Source organism: Ambystoma mexicanum, chromosome 3q (genome assembly GCF_040938575.1).
Source record: "Ambystoma mexicanum isolate Mex_15411 chromosome 3q, UKY_AmexF1_1, whole genome shotgun sequence".
Classification (NCBI taxonomy): domain Eukaryota; kingdom Metazoa; phylum Chordata; class Amphibia; order Caudata; family Ambystomatidae; genus Ambystoma; species Ambystoma mexicanum.
The window spans coordinates 286,137,060-286,159,092 of NC_090926.1; the positions used below are offsets into that span (position 1 = coordinate 286,137,060).

At 45.5% G+C, this 22,033-nt stretch overlaps 1 protein-coding gene across 4 annotated transcripts in view; it reads right to left on the bottom strand.

The window, feature by feature from the left end:
- Positions 1-22,033, bottom strand: part of DGKA (diacylglycerol kinase alpha) — a 542,794-nt gene that overhangs the window by 87,979 nt on the left and 432,782 nt on the right. For all 4 annotated transcript variants that reach the window (XM_069653799.1, XM_069653797.1, XM_069653800.1 and 1 more), the window contains 3 exons: positions 19,984-20,069; positions 16,757-16,846; positions 16,164-16,324 (listed from right to left, as the gene is read on the bottom strand). In XM_069653799.1, coding sequence (XP_069509900.1) covers positions 16,164-16,324; positions 16,757-16,846; positions 19,984-20,069 — 337 coding nt within the window. The remainder of the gene's footprint in view (positions 1-16,163; positions 16,325-16,756; positions 16,847-19,983; positions 20,070-22,033) is intronic.

Consider the following 22,033-nt stretch of genomic DNA (forward strand, 5'->3'; position numbering starts at 1 on the left):
TCAAAAACGAAGCAAAAAGATTGGAGGTACATAGATCTATGGAGGGAAATTTGCCAAAAGAGAAATCTTTCCTAACAGTCTTTGCCTCACACACTTTTATTGTTAGAAAAAAAGGAAGATTTGGCTTTGTATTTACTTACATTGAATTACCATCATGGGTTGCATGCCATATGTCACTGGCTTTAGCATTTTTATATCCAGTGTATGCATCCCTTCTTGGCTGCCGATAATCACTAGGATTCTATGTCAAGACCGGAGGCGAGCATTATGCTTCACTTCTTTAATTCTACTCTTCAGCAGTTTCAACAAATAAACAGAAAATGATCCCAACTCCCATTTTCTTTTTTTACATTTAAAAAAAAAATACATTTACCTCTCGCCCTACATCTTTCTGTAGTTTATTACACTACTTGTCCTTTACCATCCAGCCACTTTCTGCCCCTTTGCTCCACCTCTTTTCTTGCTCTTCAGCAGGATAAGTGGATATTTCTTACTGTAGAGAATTGTGAGAAGCTAAACTGTAGCAAATTCATAGATTTGTTATATGTGAGAAGCGTGTTGTTAATAGTAGCACGCCGTGACAGTACTGTTTCAACATGGTTGATAGGGCCGTGAACGGTATACAGAGCGATCAGCTTTGACTGACAGGTGATCGCGATACTGCCCTCGCTGGAGTCCTCTGTCCCATCCATGGAGGCTTGGTGCGACAATCTTTGAGAGTTTTCAGGCGGAAAGGTTTGCAGGACTTGCAAAGCTTTTGGGGGTGATCCCTAGGGAGACAGTAATTGCACACTCGGTGCGTGTCTTTCCACAGGAATTTTCTATGGCAGTTTGGCCAAAGGTGTTTTGTCCATTATAAATGGAAAGGGCAGTTAGGTGAGGAAAAAGGAAAAGGGGTGGCAGAATATGCGTTCTCTAAAGAAGTCAGTATGAAAGACCTCCCCCCTCTCTTCCTACTGTAAGGGCCGAAGCCCGAAGAGGCCCGTGAAGGATGCATCTGGTCATTGATATAGTCAAGTCATCGACGAAGGAGTTGTCTGTGGAAGGCCGTCGAGCAGTTGGATGACGCTGCAGCAAAAGTGGACAGTAAAGAAAGAAAAGAGAAGTCTACGAATAAACCCTGGGTCACAAGTACGGGGTAGAGAAACAGGCTCCAGAGGCAGCTGACACCTTTGATAAGCTGAAAGATGTTTTTTTTGCATCCTGACTCCCACCCCAAGGGAAGGGAATATGGGAGATACTGATGATAGCTCGGAAGAGGAGTATCAGAGGCTACAGCTTCCTCACAAGAGAAGGAAAGTAAGACGAACGAGGAGTGGGCCAGAGCCACAAGTGGCAAGATAGCCCGGAAACAGAAACATCTGGAAATAGCAGAGGCAGAGATGTCAGATATGTGCAATCCGGGTGACATCAGGAACCACAGATCCTGAGACTGGCAGCCATCACCTAGAGTGCCAAAATATATGAAATAGAATTAAGAAAGCATTGGATAAAGATACAAGGTTGCACAGGAGGGCAGAAGGCCCAATCCCAGACCTAACACAGAAAGTGGGCGAAGCGCCCGAATTGGATCATAAAATGCTTGCGTTTGTTACAAAGACATTCAAGGATCTGCGAAAGGGTATGGACAGGTTCCGGAAGAGCTGCCAGGAGAAGGTACTGGATCTTACTGGACCTTTGGTTAAGATTATGGATCTGGCAGAGCGAGCCAGGGACACTGGCAAACAAGTAGATGCTGATACCCTAGCCAACTGGGCACAACGGGCAGTTTGTCTGCTGGGCAATGCTAATTGCGCAATTTCTTCAGAGAGGAGCAGAGGTCTTCTCTTGAAAATCGATGCAAAATTGAGTGACCTCGCAACTTACGAGGCGGGAGAAGTGGCCCAAGGGCTAGTCTTCGGAGAGGCTTTTGGCAAAGAAATGGGGAAGTTGGTAGGAACATAAACCTCTCTGGAGTAGGCACAAGCCTCCATTGAAATGATTTTCCTGTGCAGTTTTTGCCGGGACTTGCCGCTATAAGGGTCGAGCAGCCGGGTGGTCCCAATCCTCCCGAAGACCCCAGGGCCCACTACTGGGAATCAAGGCACCAAGATTCCTTCTTCCCAACCAGAGGGAGATTCCCCACAGGTCATAGAAGCAGGGGATACAGAAGAGCGCAAGGCTCAAGTACAAGTGAGACCCGCAACTTATCCTCCGGTGGGGGAAGGGGGAGAACGTTGCAATTCTGGCAAACCTGGCACGCGCTATCCAGTGATGTTTAGGTGCTGCAGACATCCTGAGGGCTACAGTTAGAGTTTATCCAAAATCTGCTTCAAGTGGCAGGCCCACGCCCCATTCACATATCACAAGCAGAGCGAGAACTCCTTCATGACGAGCTGAGCCAGCTGAAAAAGAAGAAAGCCATTGAGCGGTGCACGCAAACGCCCAAGATCATGAGCAATTTGTCCTAGTACACAGGAAGGAGAAAGTCATGCCAGTCATGAATCTGAAGGAGTTGAACAGTTGGGTAATATGCAGGCATTTCAAGATGGAAGGTATCAATCAGCTGAGAGACATTCTAAGGAAAGGAGACTGTTTAACGAGGATAGACTTAAAAGACGCCTACCTCACAATACCTGTAGATGTAGAATTTCGCCTATTCCTAGTGTTCAGCTGGGCAGGGCAATTCTGACAATTCAAGACGATTGCATTCAGGCTTGCATCGGCTCCGTGGGCTTTCACCAAGCTCATGAGACCAGTGCTAGCAGCTATCAGGGAGAAAGGAATAAGGATAATAATATATCTTGATGATATCCTACCGCAAGCAGGCGACAGGGAATCCCTGCTATACCAGACAAACTGGGTGAAGAACCTCTTAGCCTCGCTAGGGTTCTCAATCAACCAGGAGAAGTCAGATATGTCAACAATGAGATGGCTAGATTTTCTAGGCTTCGTGGAGGACACAAAGAAAGCGACTCTAGAACTTCCAGCGATGAAGATTTGAAATATCAAGAAGGAGATCAGAGCCTGCTTCTCCAAACAGGTAATTTCTCTGCACGCTCTAGCGAGAGTAGTAGGGCTGTTGGCGTCCTCCATTCAGGCCATATTTCCAGGGCCTCTACATTACAGAGCGCTTCAGAGGCTGAAGATCAGGCACCTGCATCAGGGCCTGAGTTACCACCAGATGATACCGCTAGATCAGGAAGCGAACACAGAGTTACTGTGGTGGCTACAGAATATGGATGCATGGAATTGGTGTGCCATTTTCAGAGACAGGTCGGAACTAGTCATAGAATCAGACGCGAGCAGAGTGGACTGGGGAGCTTGGTGCGGCAGGCTGGCAACAGGAGGCAAATGAAGCTTCATATAAACTGTCTAGAACTGTCAGCTGGGTCGTTCACAATAAAAGCTTTCACAAAAGACAGGGTGAACTGTTGCATATTCCTGAAGATGGACAACATCTCAGCGGTCAGCTACATAAACCACCTAAGTGGGATGAAATACAGACTATGGGCACAGTTAGTCAAGGACTCCTGGCACTACTGCCACAAACAGGGATTTGGGTTACGGCTGAGTATCTTTCCAGGGACCCTCAGTGTGGTGGCAGATTGGAACTCACACCACTTTACAGATTGCAGCTACTGGAAGCTCAATGAGGGTGTATTCCGGCAGCTGTAGCAGTTATGAGGGCCGATATACACAGATCTATTTGGCTACAGGCTGAACGCGCAGACGAGTCGATTCTTCAGTTGGAGACTAGACCCAAGCGCACCGGGGATGGACGTGTTCCTTCAGGACTAAAGCGGGAATCTGAATTATGCAGTCCCTCCCTTTGTGATGTTGAGCAGCGTGCTAGCAAACGTTTGCAGAGAGAGGGTAACTATAGTAACGTGGCACCCATATGGAAGTCGCAAGTATGGTTTCCATCTCTGTTGGAACTTTCCTCGGATTTCCCGCAGATTTTCCCGTCAGGAGAGCACCCACTCACGGACCCAGCTCGGTCATTTCATCCTCTGAGGGTGAGAGGTATGCTTCACGTGAAAGCTTGCAAGGTATCAGGGGTAAATGGACATTGCCAGGCATTTCGGGCCACGCTGCCCAGCTCATCTCGGATTCGTGGGCCCCCTCCACATGTAGGATCTACGATGCGGCATGGGGCAAATGGGAGAGTTGGTGCAAAAGGAGAGGTATTTCTCCTGTTTCTGCCCCTGTAGTATCGGTCCTTAAGTTCCTCACTTCTTTCCTGGAAGACAGAAAAGCCTTCAGGACCGTAGTTGTATATAGGCCTGCAATATCAGCAGGGTATTATACCAGTGGACATAGCGCCTCTAAGAGATCATTCGGCAGTAGTCCGGCTCATGAAAGGAGCTTGGTTTTGCGTTCCCCTGGGTCCGAAATACACACATCTATGGGACGTGAACATAGTGTTGCAATTTCTGGCGAACTGGCATACGAACAAACACTTGTCACTGATGCAATTATCAGGGAGATTGGTCATGTTGCTGTGCCTATTGTCATGTAGTGTCAGACGTTAGAGCATTGGAAATAGATAGGAAGACATACAGACCGGAAGGTGTTACCTTCACACTCGCTAGAGGGACAAAGACAGACTCTTCTTCTATTTTTGTATCCTTACCTGACCAGGCAGCCATAACTGGCGGCTTGCATCTGGGAATACAATCACAGGACGGCAGAATTCCGCCTGGCAGGAATGTCACAATTGTGGATTGCGTTTAGAAAGCATCATAAGGCGGTAGCATTGGCCACCATTACCAGGTGGGTCCGAGAGATTATGCAGCAAGCAGGTATCAATCTGGCATGATTGAGGGCTCATTTAGTGAAAGGAGCTATGGCATCCAAAGCATTCACAGCAGGCGTGGTGCTGGCTATGCTAGCGGCAGACTTCTCTAGTGACAGCTTGTTTAAGACATTTTATTTTAAGCCAGAGGCATCAGTGGTGCAAACATTAATGGAGAGCTTTAAACAAACATAATGCTCACCTCTGCTCTTGACATAGAGTAAAGATTACCCTGCATACTGAGCAGAGAGTCTTGATTCTAGGTGTCCTGTCATTTTTTCGAACGTGAAAGTTTCGAATGGTAAAATGACATTCTTTCGAATGACAATTTCTTTTTTAAAAAATTTGAAAGTGCTGTCGACATGGGTTAGGGTTGGGGCTTGGGTTAGGGTTGGGGGGTGGGACGGTGGCGTGGGGTTTGGGGGGAGGAGGGGGAACCCCCCAATATATACTAAAACCTTGAAACGTTACATGGAGCTGTCCAGTGCTGAAATTACAGCACTGGACAGCTCCATGTACCGTTTCGAAGTTTTTGTGTATATTGGCATTTTAATTATTTTTTTTTGTAACTTTGAAACGTTACATGGAGCTGTCCAGTGCAGTAATTTAACGTTGCAAAGTTACAACAACAAAAAAGCATTGAAATGCTACTTTTAACATGAAAAAGTGCATTTCAATTGAAACCAGTCCATGACTATTGTCGACGGATTGGTTTAGAAAGAAATGCACTTTGCATATTAAATATAGGCTGTCACAGCTTTGTTTTTCGAAAGTCTGTTTTCGAAACATTTGTTTGTAGAACCTTTTTTTTTCTAAATGATCACTATGAACCTTGATTGTGCCACATTCATGGGCAATCTCCACCCAGTGCATTCTTCTGCCTTCTGTGCGGGAACCTTGCTGTGGTCCCTGAGGAGTTACCTCGAGAAGGTGAAAGCCAAAGGAAGAGCATTAGTTCTGGTAATGATGATGGGCTTCATCCTAAACCAGGGTATCTTTTACGTAGGCAAGCTGGATCTGTTCTGAGCTCCATGTGGGTGGTTGGAGGGTCTACTGGGACAGTTGTCTGGCTCGGTGAAGCCCTGTTGGACCACCTGATCTGCGAAGGTAATGTGCGGTACTTCAACCCCAGGACTGGTGGGATGGACCTGATGAAAGCGTTTCCACAAGTCTAACATGGGCAAATCAGTCTTACGCGCATGACAGACTATTAAGGGGACTAAAAAGCATGGGCTATACGTCGCAGTTAGAATTCCTGGCCATTGGCCACAGTGAAGATGTGTGATATGATATTGTATTGGTATCGAGCTCGTACACAAGTGTTTCAGAGTGCGAAAATGTGAAGATGTGTGAAGAAGTGAGTGCACAGGATCTTTCAGTATTTCAAGAAGTAGTCTCCAGTTGATGACAGTCACTGTTTTGTTGCCACATCTAGCACTTGAAGGCCGGAGTGTAGGGTGTGTCCAATAGCAAGACCTTGGCTCCTAATAGGAGAGCTGTGCATTGGAGTTGATAGCTGAGCTCTTACTGGAGATACGGCTGGTCCAGGCAAAATGAGCTTCACCCCAGGGAGAGTTTGTTGTTGTTTCAGGGTCACTGATCACATGTGCAGCACGCACAATTTAGGTATCACATTTTTAGTATCATTAATCTGATCTGATCATGTTCTGCTTTGGAGTCGTCATCCTAGTCGGCAATGTCTACAGCTTCAGCTCTCCACCATGTTCATTCACCTCACCTGCCATGTACGTACCATCCTAGCCCTGTGAGCACAGTGCTTGAACACCTTCTGGGGCCCGGTATGCAATGTATAAATCCCTCCAAAAGAAAACATGTTCCTCTGTCGGACATGCTCCCCGCCTATTTCAGAAGAAGGCCGCCTTCCATTTTGGATGGAAATTGTTTGCAATGGAAGACTTTCCTATTACTCACAGATCTTCACATCTGCATGCTTCCTCTTTTGCCTTAGCAGGTGGGCGAGAAGGTCAATCAGATTTCTGTTTGATAACAAATCTCCCATTTTGGTGAGCTCACATGTTGGCAGATATATATGGCCCCTTTCAATCTGTAGGCAACACCAGAATAGGCAAAATGGCCTTCCCCGAGATTGTTCTTCTGTTTCTATTAGCGCTGGGGTCCTTGTGTGCACCAGGGCAGGGCTTTGTAAAAGCTGTTTCCCCAGCGGAAATGACGCACTAGCTCATACTAAGCCTTCCCTATGGGGAGGGTGAACTAAAGAGCTTTCAGAAGTGCAATGTATTAGTGTCTCCCAAATAATGTAGTAGGATTCTTCAATGACAAGCTGCAAGTTCACGTTCTGGTTACCTGCTGGGTAGGACATTGCGTTAACATAATGCAATGGTGCTCGTGAAACACTAATTCACTTGATCACTGAATGTGTGTCATTGCGTGGCCAACGAGAAATCCGCTTTTCAAAATATTGTAAATATCTGGGTAACCTAGATTCACGAGATTGTTGGGGAGCTATCCTGAATTCGTCTTGCACACCACTGCAAATCGCAACTGTTAATTTTCTGAACTGTTTGATGTTAGAACCTACCCGTGGTTAGCCCTCATAGTCAAACTTTTGTATTTCTGAATGATATATGATTGTTTTCTGTTCTTTTTTCTTTTTATTATTTTTTCCTTCACTTACCTTTTGATTATTTAACTATGTTCAATTGGTTTTAAATGTTCTTAATGATTGTATCAATGAATTGTTTTATATTTTAAAGGTTGATTAAGTTCAGCCAAACAAATAAAAAAGAATAATAATAATGCAATGGAATATACCGTGGTGCATTCACTGCATTGTGTTGTGCAGAAACAACCAGCGTTGCCCATTCTGCTTGCTGTACACTCGGCACAACATCTTGTCAAGTGCACTATGGAGTTACTTCGGGCCGCAAATAAAATCTATATGTAGCCCACGAGTACAGGTTGACGTTCAGTTTCGTTGAAATATTCACTTTGGTTGGCAGCAAATGTCACGCCGTGATCTCTGTAATGTATTCCAAGAGAGGTTGTTTTCATTTTATTAGTGGTTCCTTGGTTCAGATTAAAAGCGAGCTTGTCCTTCGAATCAAATACAGATTTTGACTAAAGGCCAAAATTAACATAAAACAAAATAATTTTTTTCCGAGACTTTGGCATAAATTTTGAGGCGAAAGATCCATACTTCTTAGTTGAAGAAATGAGATGCCACTCGTTCTCATGTGAAAGAAAAACAGAAAGTAGCACATTAAATATAATAAAACCACCAAATAATGTAGGTGGTCTGGCCTTAACTAACTTTTTAATAATAGGATTGTAGCGCAGATGACTGATATTAAATGTTGTGGAAAGGCACAAATACTGATTTAAAAATGTCGGATTGACTGAGGAGATATGCTGTTTAACAAATCAATAAGGGTATTATTGTTCGAAATCCAGGGTGGGAGCAACTGACTGTAGAAAACAAAACACACCGTTTTTAAATTAGGAGTCGAAATACCTCACAAGTTACAACCGTCACTTGGATCAAGTATTTAAGTGCACAGGTACCAGGCGTATTGGCTCAGCGTAGACCCACCCTCCCAGGGCTTTAAGTGGGGTAAGAAATCGAGGGGGGGGCCTCGTTTGGGGGCGTGGCTTGTGGGAGGGGCGTGGCCTAAAAAGTACGCAAATCGTAGGGTATACACACAAATATATATAAATGTTATATATTTGTGTGCGTACCTTACTATGGTTTGTGTACTTTGCAAGCCATCTTTTATAAACGTAGAAATATGTTACATATTTCTATGTTTAGAAAAGATGGCTTGCATAGTACACAAACCATAGTAAGGTACGCACACAAATATATAACGTTTATATATATTTGTGTGCATACCCTACGGTTTGCCTAGTTTTCAGGCCATCTTTTCTAACATTTCAGGTTTATAAAAGATGGCTTTGAAAGTACACAATTCAAGCCATCTTTTATAAAGCTTTGACTACGGACAAAATTGTCCGTCGGCAAAGCTTTATAAAAGATGGCTTGAAATGTGTACTTTCAAAGCCATCTTTTATAAACCTCGAAATATGTCGAGGAATCCCCAGGTTCGCCGAGGATTAAAGACGCCTCGGCGACCTGGGGAAACAAAGGGACAGTAACTGCCTCTGGTGACCTCTCGCGCGAGGGGTCACCAGATGCAGTTACTGTGACTGACGGAAGTGGCAGCCAGTCACAGCGTCGCTGTGGCTGGCTGCCACTTCGGTCAGCTTGCCTGACTTCATTGCAGGCGCATTATCCCGTCGCGGCTACAGCCGCGACGGGTTAATGCATCCCGCCAATGTTGCGGTAGGACGGGGCCCCGGCAGGGCCCCGGCTCAGTCCCACTTTTTGGAGACTGCCGGGGCCCGGCCCCGGCAGGCCCCGGCCCACTTTAAGCACTGCACCCTCCCCCCACCCGGTAAGCTTGTTTCACACGTGCAGTCTGCACGGTGTGTGCGCCTGTGCCTTCCATGCGGTCATCAAACGCTCACAGTCCAGCGCGTGCGTTACCCACTGCCTCAGCGGCTTTCGTGCACTCTGCGCAAAGCGGAGGTCCATTTATAGGCAGGGATTTGGTAATTCAGTGGAATATGATCCAGACCCTCTCATAAGACATCACTGTCCATGAATAGTTACACAAATGGTTTAGAAATCGGGGATCAACTCTCACCACCTCACCTGTTGCCCCCGCATTCGAGTGCCATTCATTTCCATGTGCAAAAAATAAAACAAAACCCGAGGAGGATGTTATTCGGGTAATTTTGAAAAAGACCATAAAAGCATGATTAAGGCCCCCGCCATAACATCACTCCACAATCCTAACTTCTTCCCACTCGTCCTGTGTCATTTCCTACACAACTGTCCCCACCCGCCCAGACCTCTCCTCCACTACACTATCCTTTTCCACTCTGTACCTTTCGCCAACTCCTCTCTGCCTGCCACCATCACATCACCCCCCACCTTATCCGCTACTACACTATCATCCCCCAACCTTCACATTTCTGTCACTTCCTGCGCAACTCTTGGAAGGCCAGTGTGTCAGTGCTGCCCGAGTAGCCCAAGCTATTGACATTACTATCAGATAATACTCAAACAAAATGGACAGGGTTTAAACAAGATTCAATATTGCAAATAAAGATAATATCAGGTTTATACGTAGCACTTCATGCCAGATTTCTGCTGCTTTTAAGTGCTGGATAACAGGTGTAATCATCATCTAATTTAATGGCCCTCATTTTATTGATCTGGGAAGGTTGAAGGGTGCAGCTGCCAGGTTTCGAAATTGCAAAATGTATTCTGGTCATATTTCAGAGAAGAGTCCTCATATTATAAATCTATCCACCTCGACCTCAGGGCCCAGAAAGGAGGATGGATTAGTTCAAAATATTATATATTGCGGCTGTACAAGTTAATTAGTGAATAGTGGTTTTAATTACTGGTAGTGTGTTAGCCTCAATACTTTCTTATGTTTAATTAAATGTACTTACCTTTGTGGACCTCTGTTCCTTAACAGACTTTGCTCTTGTTAACTGTACTTGAGACCAAGTCTGCCACTTCCCGAGTCTTACCCTGACTGGCCAGTTACTCGGCCTTTACAAATTTGATCCAAGACTTGAGTGTATTATTATTATTAATATTACCGTATTTATTGGTCATGGATCTAGCTTCGGGAAACAACGGAGCGTTTTACAATCATAGGGGGGTAGGACAACGCAAGGGAAGCAGAGATGCAAGGAAGGGGAGCTACTAACGATGGCAGAGAAGAACGGGCAATTTGGCAGCAAGACATTTATTTTATTTATATTTTTGGATTTACAGCAGTGCACCAGACCCTCAGACATCAGAGCACTAGTTAAAGTAATTAAGTGCGGAGTAACATTATTAAAAGTGAAGACCATGCATACAGGTTACAGCATACTAGTGGTTCTTAGTAGCATGATCTGGCACAGCCACACCTCATGGTATGGGGGCTACATCAGGTATACACGTACATGAGAGACAAAATTAGGGTAAATGCACAATCTGGCACAGCCACACCTCATGGTATGGGGGCTACATCAGGTATACAGGTACATGAGAGACAGAATTAGGGTAAATGCACAATCTGGCACAGCTACGCCTCATGGTATGTGGGCTACATCAGGTATACAGGTACATGAGAGACAGCATTAGGATAAATGCACAATCTGGCACAGCCATGCCTCATGGTATGTGGGCTACATCAGGTATACAGGTACATGAGAGACAGCATTAGGATAAATGCACAATATGGCACAGCCACACCTCATGGTATGGGGGCTACATCAGGGCTACATCAGGTATACAGGTACATGAGAGACAGAATTAGGGTAAATGCACAATCTGGCACAGCTACGCCTCATGGTATGTGGGCTACATCAGGTATACAGGTACATGAGAGACAGCATTAGGATAAATGCACAATATGGCACAGCCACACCTCATGGTATGGGGGCTACATCAGGGCTACATCAGGTATACAGGTACATGAGAGACAGAATTAGGGTAAATGCACAATCTGGCACAGCTACGCCTCATGGTATGTGGGCTACATCAGGTGTACAGGTACATGAGAGACAGAATTAGGATAAATGCACAATCTGGCACAGCCATGCCTCATGGTATGTGGGCTACATCAGGTATACAGGTACATGAGAGACAGCATTAGGATAAATGCACAATATGGCACAGCCACACCTCATGGTATGGGGGCTACATCAGGGATCCAGGTACATGAGAGACAGCCTTAGGGTAAATGCACAATATGGCACAGCCACACCTCATGGTATGAAGGCTACATCAGGGCTACAGGTACATGAGAGACAGCATTAGGGTAAATGCACAATATGGCACAGCCACACCTCATGGTATGGGGGCTACATCAGGGCTACATCAGGTATACAGGTACATGAGAGACAGAACTAGGGTAAATGCACAATCTGGCAAAGCCACCCCTCGTGGTATGGGGGCTACATCAGGTATACAGGTACACGAGAGACAACATTAGGGTAAATGAACAATCTGGCAAAGCCACCCCTCATGGTACGGGGTGATATATCAGGTATACAGGCAAATATGAATGACAGAACGAGGAGACAAGGTAAGGCCAGAACAGGTATGTTACAGATTTAGCATTAGGCTAGGAGACAAAGATAACGTGCATCATTAGGTAGGGTGCAGGTAACATCGATAGACAGTGAAATGCTACATAAATGCCAGATTAGGACAGTATACAGAAAAATGCCGTATGTAAGCTAGATGAGCTGAGTTCCAGGTAAAGTCCAAGTGCAGTAACAAGCTGCAAAAGTTAAAGTAGGTGGCTTGCAAGTAGGATGTGTGCACCATATGGAGGAGCCTCCCCTCGTGGAACGGGGGGCTGCTTCTGATGTGCGGACAAGTTGGGTAGGTAGAGCAGTGAGTAAACATGAATTTGCGCTCTAAGTTAGAAAGATGGGCCTGGATGTCAGTGTCTAATTGGAGGTGAGGAGCGTGGGATCTGTCCACTTAGTTGATAATTGTTGGCTGGATGGATCCAATAAAAGGCAGGGAGCAGGTTTGGGAACATGCAGTCAAAAACATGTGATGAAGTGATAGTCGAGATCTAGCTGCGTCTGCCGCAGGCTTGCTTAGATCACAGTGGACAATGAAAGGAGGTCTGCAAGGGCAGGCTGAAGACGGGTTTGTTAGGAGACAGAATGCTGTTAATGAAGCAGCGATGGGGGTGGACAGATTAGAATGCTGGCAGCCACGCTTACCTGGCAAGTAGATGCGCGCTGGTGTGTAGCATTTCAGTTGGAATATGGCAGTGGCCAAAGAGATAGAGAGCTCATGCACAGCGGTATGTGGCGATCTGATCGCAAAAGGGTGGCTGTCCATCCCAAGGATTGGACCAGTTGAGGTGGAGGGTGGCCAATTCGCAACGAGGAAGGCAGACATGTGCAAGCAGCATTGGGGATGCTGCAGGCTGGTGTAAATGACGGCAGCCATTATTGAAAAGGCTTGAAGCCACAGTTCACAATGCTCCTGCCCAGCAGGGCTTACCTTGAGAAACAGCAGACGATGTTGAGGGCAGGCAGCCTCTCAAGAATGGGCATAATGATGGTGGTAGAGTACCCTGGGAGCCTGCAACCTGCGTCCACCCTCATTCTTCAGCACGCAAGACAGGAAAGAGAAGGCCTTGTGAGTTGGCCTTACGAGGGAGCTGGCTCTAAAAATAACCTGGGGACGAAACAGTGGGGAGCCTCGGGTAGAGTGGAGATTGGATGGAGCGTGGACTTAGGCATAACCTTTGTTAGAAAGGGGACATTATCTTCCTGCACCCCCAAGCACTTCATAATAAGGCAAATGTCGTCACAGGTCCTGTAAGAGACTAGGGGGGCAGGGGATGCCATTAAAGAATTCTACATGATTACATTACTGCATGCTTCATAGATGCAGTGCACATACGGGAATAGCAATACATAAGGCATAAAGAAAGGACTACTGCCAGAAGCTGATATCAGTATGGTTATTAATTTGAAACCTTCTCGTATCAACAAGTGATAGAACAATGATTTAATCTGAAAATAATAATTGCATCTAAAAAACATACCGAGCACTCAAATGTATTAATAAAAAGTGAAGTTTGATTTTCTGACATTCCAACATATAACAAAAACACATTTGTTGCTAATTGTTGTGCATAACAAAGTAAAAACTCAAGTACAGTACAGATAGCTAATTATAGTAGGCATAACACTATAGGTTAAAAGGTACACTATAGTCTTGAAAGAGACAAAGCAGAATACCGGTAGGTGTGGTTAGTGAAGAAGACCCAGTGCTGATAATGTGCAAAGCCAAATCTGGTAATCCAGAAGGCAAAGAGTAAGAGAAACAGATAAGAATATTTAGAGTAAAAAGAAATTACTAGTAAACCCTAAACAAAAAAAGAAATGTTCATTGTGTTTGTTCAACCAGTACCCTCACTTAGGAGGCACTATCCTGAATCCTGCCAGAGAAAATCAATGGTTTTATTTGACTTAACAATTGACTCAATGGGTACTGCCAAATCAGGGACAGAGAAATACAATGGCGATAATCAGTCACATCTATAGACGTATCACTTTTGTAATCATATTTTAAAAAAAAGCTGAAATGCTTCTATTAGTTTTAGACAATACACGTCCTTCCTTCACTATGTTTGACATTGGTTCTGACAGCCTTAGAAGTGAACATCAAAGGGGTCATGTGGGAATAGCAGCCATCTTAGATATTAGCAGCCATATTGTAGCACAAAGCTTAAACGCAGCCTGGCAGTCAGCTCCCCAGGCCTAAGCCACAAACATGAGTAATGGAATTGGTTATATCCCGGGCACTGATGAGAAAGGTCAGAGCTACACAGATCCATAAACCATTAATTGTCTTAAAAGGTTGGCAGCCTTCGCGTCCTGGGAAGAATGTGCTCTGCAAGGCCATGGGAGGAGAGTGGAGCGTCTTTGAACAGATACAATTCCACGAGACGGAGAGCACGGGCCTCCGACCCCCACAAGTCCCAATTCTAAGTTATAGCACTCAAATGCCCTTGCTTTAGGGCCTCTGAATTCCAGGATACCAGTCAGCCCCAGACCACTGATCATAAACCTGTTAGACCCCTGATCGATCAAATAGATCAGAAAGCAGGGCTTTCCTGCCTTCACATCTAGGTCACGTGATTTGTGTTATGAGGTGCAGGGAGGGATGTAATTATAGCCCAGTACGAGGGTGGAAGACCTTGGAGAGATGCCGGCCTGTTTTCTGGGAGCGAGTGAAGTGTGTGAGTTAGTATGACCTCGGCTTCACTCCCAGGCCCCTGACTGCTCGTACCAGGTGCACTGCTACATAAAGAGAGATGCGTTGTTTACTTAGCAAATAGTTGCCTATTTTCCAGCTTGTGACCGATGCCGACTGCAGCACCACCCACGTGGAAGAAGATGGACGGACGGGGCTGGGACCAATCTCCTGTCATCCCCTATGGTGCAGGTAACCTATGTGTAGGATCGCATCAACTAGCCACGCGGGTTTCTACTGTATGTAATGATGTCACCTATGACACGATGTACCTTCTTAATGTGCTGCTCATGCAGAGCTTGCCAGAATGTTCAGCAGCAGCAGAGTTCTTTGTTGGCGCTTCCATTTTTTGTGTGGAAATAAACCTTGTTATCATTGCAAGAGGTGCATTTGGGCCTTCTTCCCTAGTGGGTTGCATTTTTTCTGGTATAAGCGCCGGTTCCATGTGTTAAAAACGTGGCAAAAATGGGTATGGTTTCGCCGCTGCAATCCATGTAATGGATGTGGGGGCCACCCCCACAACCTCTGGGCCCATTGTACCATTTAAGGAGAGCGGGGGACACCCCCGAAACCACTGCCTCCTTAAATGGTATAATGGATACACCTTTACTGGGTCAAACCACAGCATTTTTGCTGCAATTTCTTTTACATACGACATTTTACCCGCAATTTTATTGCTGCACATAGGAGCATCTAGGGGATTTCCTACAACTGGTTGCATCTTTAAGTTGGCTTCTCAAAACCCCTCATTGACGACTATATTTTTTATCCTGCGAAGCTTTAATTAAAATGCATTATTAAGCAGGCACCCACAAGCCATAACTGCCCTCACTGTCAGAAAACGAGTGAGTGGGACTTGGAATGGACAAACAGACTGCAGGGTCACAAAAATACACCTATTGAGCATCAATATATGTATGCCTAAAGTCCAGGTCCAGAAGATATTGTTTTTTACCACTGAAAAGAGACACATTTCAAACAAGGGGCACTGTGGAATAAAAATAAAGAAACTGCAGATCCACAGAGGCCAACAAAATGGGAATATAACACTCAACACACAGCAGTGATGCCGATTTTGAATATAGATCTGCAAGCATACTCTGAGCAGTCGACGAGTAACTTTGTAGCATTTTGAAAGATCACGTCCCCTGAAATTCAGGGACTTTTGCTCCCTGTAATGCAGACAACAGGTGCACATTTGATAAAATAGTTCCCTTTTCCAGCAGATTTCCCATGCTCTTGTTTGCCTTGTGGAACAATTTCCCGCAGAATCTGCTCAGCCAGTTTGCCAAATATAGCCTGGAGCGGGAATTACATAGCAAAAAAAATCACTCAAGCTACAGAGAGACAAATGTCATGATAATGTAATTCCATACTAGGCTCAAAGTGTGCTTGGACTGTAGTGCACATTTGCATCATTACTGGTTATGAATTAGTAATGCGCGTTTTGGTACTACATATCTTTTGCATTTTTCACATTTTCAATTTTACAAAAAAAGGACCCCTTTATTACCCTGAAATTTGCGATGTCAAGAGGAGGTTACCTACCACGCCAATGGAGAAGTAATTGTTGATGATCTCGTACGGCACAGGGTCGCCTTTCTCTGAGGGGTTCTCTGGCGTCACCTCGATGTTCCAGCGGTCCATCTGGATGGAGGGACTAGTCTCAATGTCCTTCAAGAACTTTGTTAAGTTTTCTCCATCGTAACCTTTCGAAGGGGATCAAGAGAAGAGGAAGTCATTTTGACAGCTTAGCGCCTATTCCCTTGGTAACGTGCTGCCGATGGGCACGGGCAGAGTTTAGGCGCGAGAGGTATTGGACCAAGTAGCACAGGGTTCTGACCCGGATGCCCCCCGTACTCCCAGTGGTCTCTTTCAGAATTGAATTGGGACTACCTCAGAATGCTGGCTGGCCAAAGCACTGATCTGTGCATGGGGTTCCCTTATTTCACTGCTTCAGACCAGACAATGGAGAAAAGCGTGGCATCTGGAGCAGCTCCCAGGTGCATGCTATTAATATCACCCTGGCTAGTGCTCTAGGCCTGCTGCCATAGATAGAATACCCTTCCTCCCCCATGGCATGTTTGCATTCTTGGAGATGTAGGACCTCAATTAAAGAGCTCTTGTTGGCACATTCTTACCTCCGCCCCACCTGAGGCACCGAGCCAGGTCGTTCCCAGTCCCCAGGGGAAGTACCCCCACCGCCGGTCTGCTGGAGAGATTGGCTTTGTCTATAACACAAAAGGAAAAGGGGAGAAAATAAATGATACAAAAGAGAGGACGTCATGCAGACACATCCCGCACTGTTGCTTCTGCAATGCCCTTAAACTCAAAAAACCCCACACAGCCAGGTAACTAAGCCTATTGTAAGGTAATGGGATAGAGCTGCTGCAAGGGGCAGGGGGCACTGTGAGAAACCTAATGGTGTCTCCCTGGCTAGTCCCCAGGGATATGTCATCTAGGTGGCCAGGACACGGCCATAGCTATTGGATCCAGTTCCTGGGGGTGAACTAGTGAGGGAGGATCACCTGGATGAGGGTCCTTGGGGCATAGGAGTGGGACACTGACAGGTGATACATGGTGTCCCCCTTCTTTTTCGAAACCTTTTCCCCATCCCACCACGTAGGATATGCACACCTCTTCCGATACGAACACTTTCGCACAAACGGAAGACATCGGACTAACACCAGAGCAATTTGCCTGACACGTCCCAATACAAGGGTCTGACAAAATCAGGCAATTGACCTAAATCACTCACACCTGGCGGCCCTTTCCCTTCCCCACAGGGATAAAAAGTGGAGCACAAAAGCACATGAGGAGGGACGCAGACAGCATGACGAAACAACTATTCAGACCCGCCAGTTGAAAAGGAAGAGAAAGGCAGTAAATATTGAGAAGCTGACAAGGAGAGACGCAACCTTGCCTTTTTCAACTCAGACCTGCGATACCTCTGCAGAGGGAGGCCGTGGACAATAGCTCAAGTGTTTTGCAACAGATGTCAACGGTACATGGAGCGTGTCTATGCTTATAAGCCGGAAAGAGGGAAAGTCCTGCTACCGTGGTACCGGCCTTGAATCCAGATCCAATGAAAGCCAAGCGGTACATCACAGCCAGTGAGTCGACGGGCGAACTCATAAGAAGCGGGCTGTGTTGAATGAAGGTCGCAAAGTGGCATATGAAGAAGAGTTCAAAGACCAGCTGCAGAGGGAACCAGCACCATGTGGGTGCTGACTCGAGAAACCCTGGTCGATCCCATGTCGAATATGACTACAGATACTAGAAGGCCATAGGAGAGCCGCCAAGATAGATCAAAGTGGTCATACAGGAGGTCGAGCAAAATCACTGAACAATCGAAAGTCTTTTACTGACAAATTATTGAGAAAGCTAAGGGAAGTGAATTCTGCATGGCGAACATTAATACATGAACTTTGTTCCATAAAGATTGGCAAGAGTGAACCTGGTAGAGGGATGCTGATGAGAGGGGGAGAAGTCTGAAGTCCCGAGAAACAGAGTGTTGACAAGAGTGAACCCGGCAGAGGGATGTCCATGAGAATTGTTTGAAAAAACATTAAGACTGCTGAAGGTCAAAAGGTGAACGGTCTTTGTGCAAATCAATAGTGAACCCGGAAGAGGGAGGCTGAGCCGAGAGAAATATTTGAAAGGGGTCGACGCCCAGAAGATGGGGACCCAGGGGTGACGAATCCCCACCTCAAGTACAAACAAGCAAGAAGTGTTGTAAGACAAAGGGAAGGGAAGTGTTCCCCTTGTCAATTGGTATCCGAGCCCGCTCGAGGGAGATCCAGGGGTGAAATGCTAGCACCCAAAGTTCAATAAGAAGGCAACTGTTTTTGTAAAATCGTTAAAAGCGATATTGTGAAGGGTCTGCGCAGGGGTCAAGTCGTCACCCAAAGTCTACGTGAAGCAGAACTTTGTATTTGTTGAAATCATCAGGCCTCGAAGGAAAGAGACTTTTATTGAAAAGAGACTTTACCTTCGAAGAACCTGATAGCGGAACAGAACTGTCAACTCGTGCTGATAAGGCTCGAGTGTGTGCTGTGCTCCAAAGTCCCACCTTGTCCCCTACTAAAAATGTGGGGAAGGGAGACCTCAAGGCAATCTCATCCTGACTTATTATTTGAACAAGGTTTCCTTTACTTTGATACCGTATCCCACACTCTTCCTGTAATTAGTTGTAAGGAATTGGCATGGAGATATAAACATGATGTGATATAGATTTTACTAAGACTAAGCGACCCTCCACAAATCGGTACTCTCTCCATATGCCTTTCTGTGCTTGGGTTGTCTCCATGACCAGACGGCCCACGCCGATCAACTCCCTTCCTTCAAATGCACCATTTTATTATCTCTATCCCCAGCACCTACAAATGGGCAGCCCGCAGTGATAGCCACACAAGTATTTCAGTTACTCACTCACTATACCGTAGCCATAGAAGAGACCGGCAGCTGCACATTTAGAACCAAGCCTGGCAGGGAGACATCCATTTAGGTCAACCAGTTCTGAAGAGGAGTGCAGACTGCACCATCTCTGCACCCTTGAGCTCCAGCACTTTTGTTTCCGAGTAGTGAGGGGGTGCATTGTTGTGTTCTGCAAACTCCAACAAGTTGACTGCCCAGAAAACCCCCGAATTCCCCATCAAGACAATCCCTTTCTTCTGCACATAATCCCTTATAGTGCACCATCTAGTGCAGTTCATGCAAGGGTTTTTTTCTACTGAGCCACCGTAGTGGGCCAGCAGCGCTGAGGCTTATCCAGAGATTGGTCTACATCTAGTGCCAGAATTGTATCTGTTCACTCCTTTTTCAAGCCAATGTGGGAAACCTCATGCCACAGCAATTTTGCAAATTAGACTGCTCTCTACAAAATGTACCAAACTGTCTATAAAACAGGACATTGTTTCTGTTCTAGGTTATTCAACTTTCATTTAATTTTGATCTGGGAGTACTTTCAAAAGTGCATAGTCTCCAGGTGCTCACCAGTTACAAACAGAGTGGAATTCTATGAGCAACTTAAGACTTTATTAGTACAGGGGACCTGTCCACGTTAGACACGTGATAGCTCACTGCGCTTACAGAGTGAATATCTGAAGGAGCAGTCAATCATGGTGTCAGCTTTTCCACAACTTCTTATAATGTGGGGACCATGCTCTGACTACAATCTTGCAAGCTTCCCAGAATGGACTCTCCCGCAACACCAGTGATGAAATGAGGCACAGACCGCAGGACGTGCAAGGGGCATAGTCTGAAAAGAGTTTGCAATCAGCTGAAAAGAGCTCAGGTATGGAAGAGAATGGTATATCGCTCACCTTCATCCCCTGTGCCCTACAGGCTTCCTCAGCATTTCACTAACCTATGGCATCTAGGATCCACCCGACAGTGCCATCACCACCACACACCAAGATCCGGAAGTCTGGCACATCTCGGAAAAAATTCAATCTGTAAAAAGAAATGAGGATGAACGAATGACAAGCATACTTTAACTTTAGTATTAACTTGGCTTGTGTTTATTGCGCCTTTCTGTGTAACACAAGACAGAGCCCATTTGATCATTTCTAAGCAAGGGTGGATAGGGCCCAACCAGTGACCATCTGACATTTGCCCACATCGCTGTTGATGAGCGGATCATTAGTGGAAAATCTGGCTTGAACCCTCAGCACAATTTAGGTAGGCAGCGTGCCACGCATTGGCAGAGCTTTCTTGGCTGTCTGACAAAGAGCTCTTAATTTAAAACAAACATTATGTTCATCTACCAGTGAGAAAAGGTTTTAAGGAAAACATGGTAAAGTGTCTGAAAGAACTTTACATAAGACAGGGAATGTGAGAGGAAGAAAAGGTAAGACTATGTGCACTGACCAAGGTAATGTTGGTGCTTAAAATACTATAACTTTATTCTGCACTGAATACAAATGTTGATCCACTGGTTAAGAGTGTAGAGACGAGGAGTAGAGATGGAGAGCTCAAGAGATAAGGGAAGGGCAAGCATGGGTCAGCGCTTCTGGGGCGGCTCTGCTTTCCCAGAGAATCACTTGCTTATATTTTCCATAAACATTTGGAATGGAGAAGCTATTCTATTTCAGGCTGGTTACTTTTACATGTTTTCTAAAGTCATCCGTATGTTAATGGTCTTCAAGAGCAGAGCCTTACCCGTGAAGAGGTGAATTTTGACTGCCTCCCACAGGGTTACAGTCAGAGCGTGGTCTCTGGGCTGAAACAGAAACTAGGCCAAGGAGAGCGGGAAAGGGAAAGAGTAGGACAAATCTGGAAGACAAAGGCGGACAGACACGTAGGCAAATGAAAACATATGGCTGAGTGATAGGGATTGTTAGGAGAGTTTATGTATAGTTGTGGTGTTTTGATCAGGAGAATATGTAATCAAGAGAAGGGATGAGAGCTTCCCCTATTGGCCAGCAGAACCTCCATGACGGAAATGACTAGTGTGGTGGGATATTACGCAAAGTCCTGTTGTGGAAGCATAATGGCCTTGAGGTGTGTTCAAGAGTTCTTTGGAGTTGTGGGGATTACTAAGCAGATATTCATATTGGATTCCCTCCTACTCATAGGCAGAGGGTGCTCTGGCAAAGCCGAACCTGTTGACAGAAGAAGCAGAGTCAGGAATTAGCTGTTGTCTGAATGAGTGCTGGGGACACAAAAAGCAAGGGCACAGGCTCTTCATCTACCCTGAACCATAGCAGATTGGTCTCTGTATGTAGTGAATTGGTAAATAAGCCACTGTAATGCAGTAGGAGAGAATTAAATCAGAGATGCGTTGAGAAATAGATCATGGCAAGCTAGAAAAATCAAACAAGACATTTATATTAAGGACAACACTCTAGGAGGGTCTCCTTTGATTAGAAGGCCTGCGTGCAGAGACTGTCTGGCATCTTCGGCACAGACTCTGAGGCCTTCCTGCACTGCCTAGAAGTGTTCACCGGATGCATAAGGGAACAGGTGAGTACACACTCTTCTACTTACTCCCTAGGCCCTGAATGGCCAATGTGAGTATGTGTATTGGAGGTTGTAGATATATGTGTGTGTTTGCTAAAATATTGTTCATTTGGCTGTCATTCTTTATTTAGTTGTGTCCCTCCAACCATAATGCCCTTGTGTGGTGGCCCAGCGGTATGCTTGGTGAGGTAGATCATCGTTTGCGCTTTGTGGAATTCTTTTCATTTTGTAGTACATTTTTCATTCAGCTTTGTGCCTCCGATCCCACAGTGCAAGACTGAACATGCATATGTGTGGGTTTGGGGGCTGTGAATTGTTTTGTGCATTGTGCTGTATATTTTTAATTCAGTTTATCCCACTGAAGCTATTGCACATGTTCACAGGTACAGAAACATATTTTTGGTCTTACAAGGAGAATATATCGAATATGGCCGATTGAAATCAAAGCACACAAT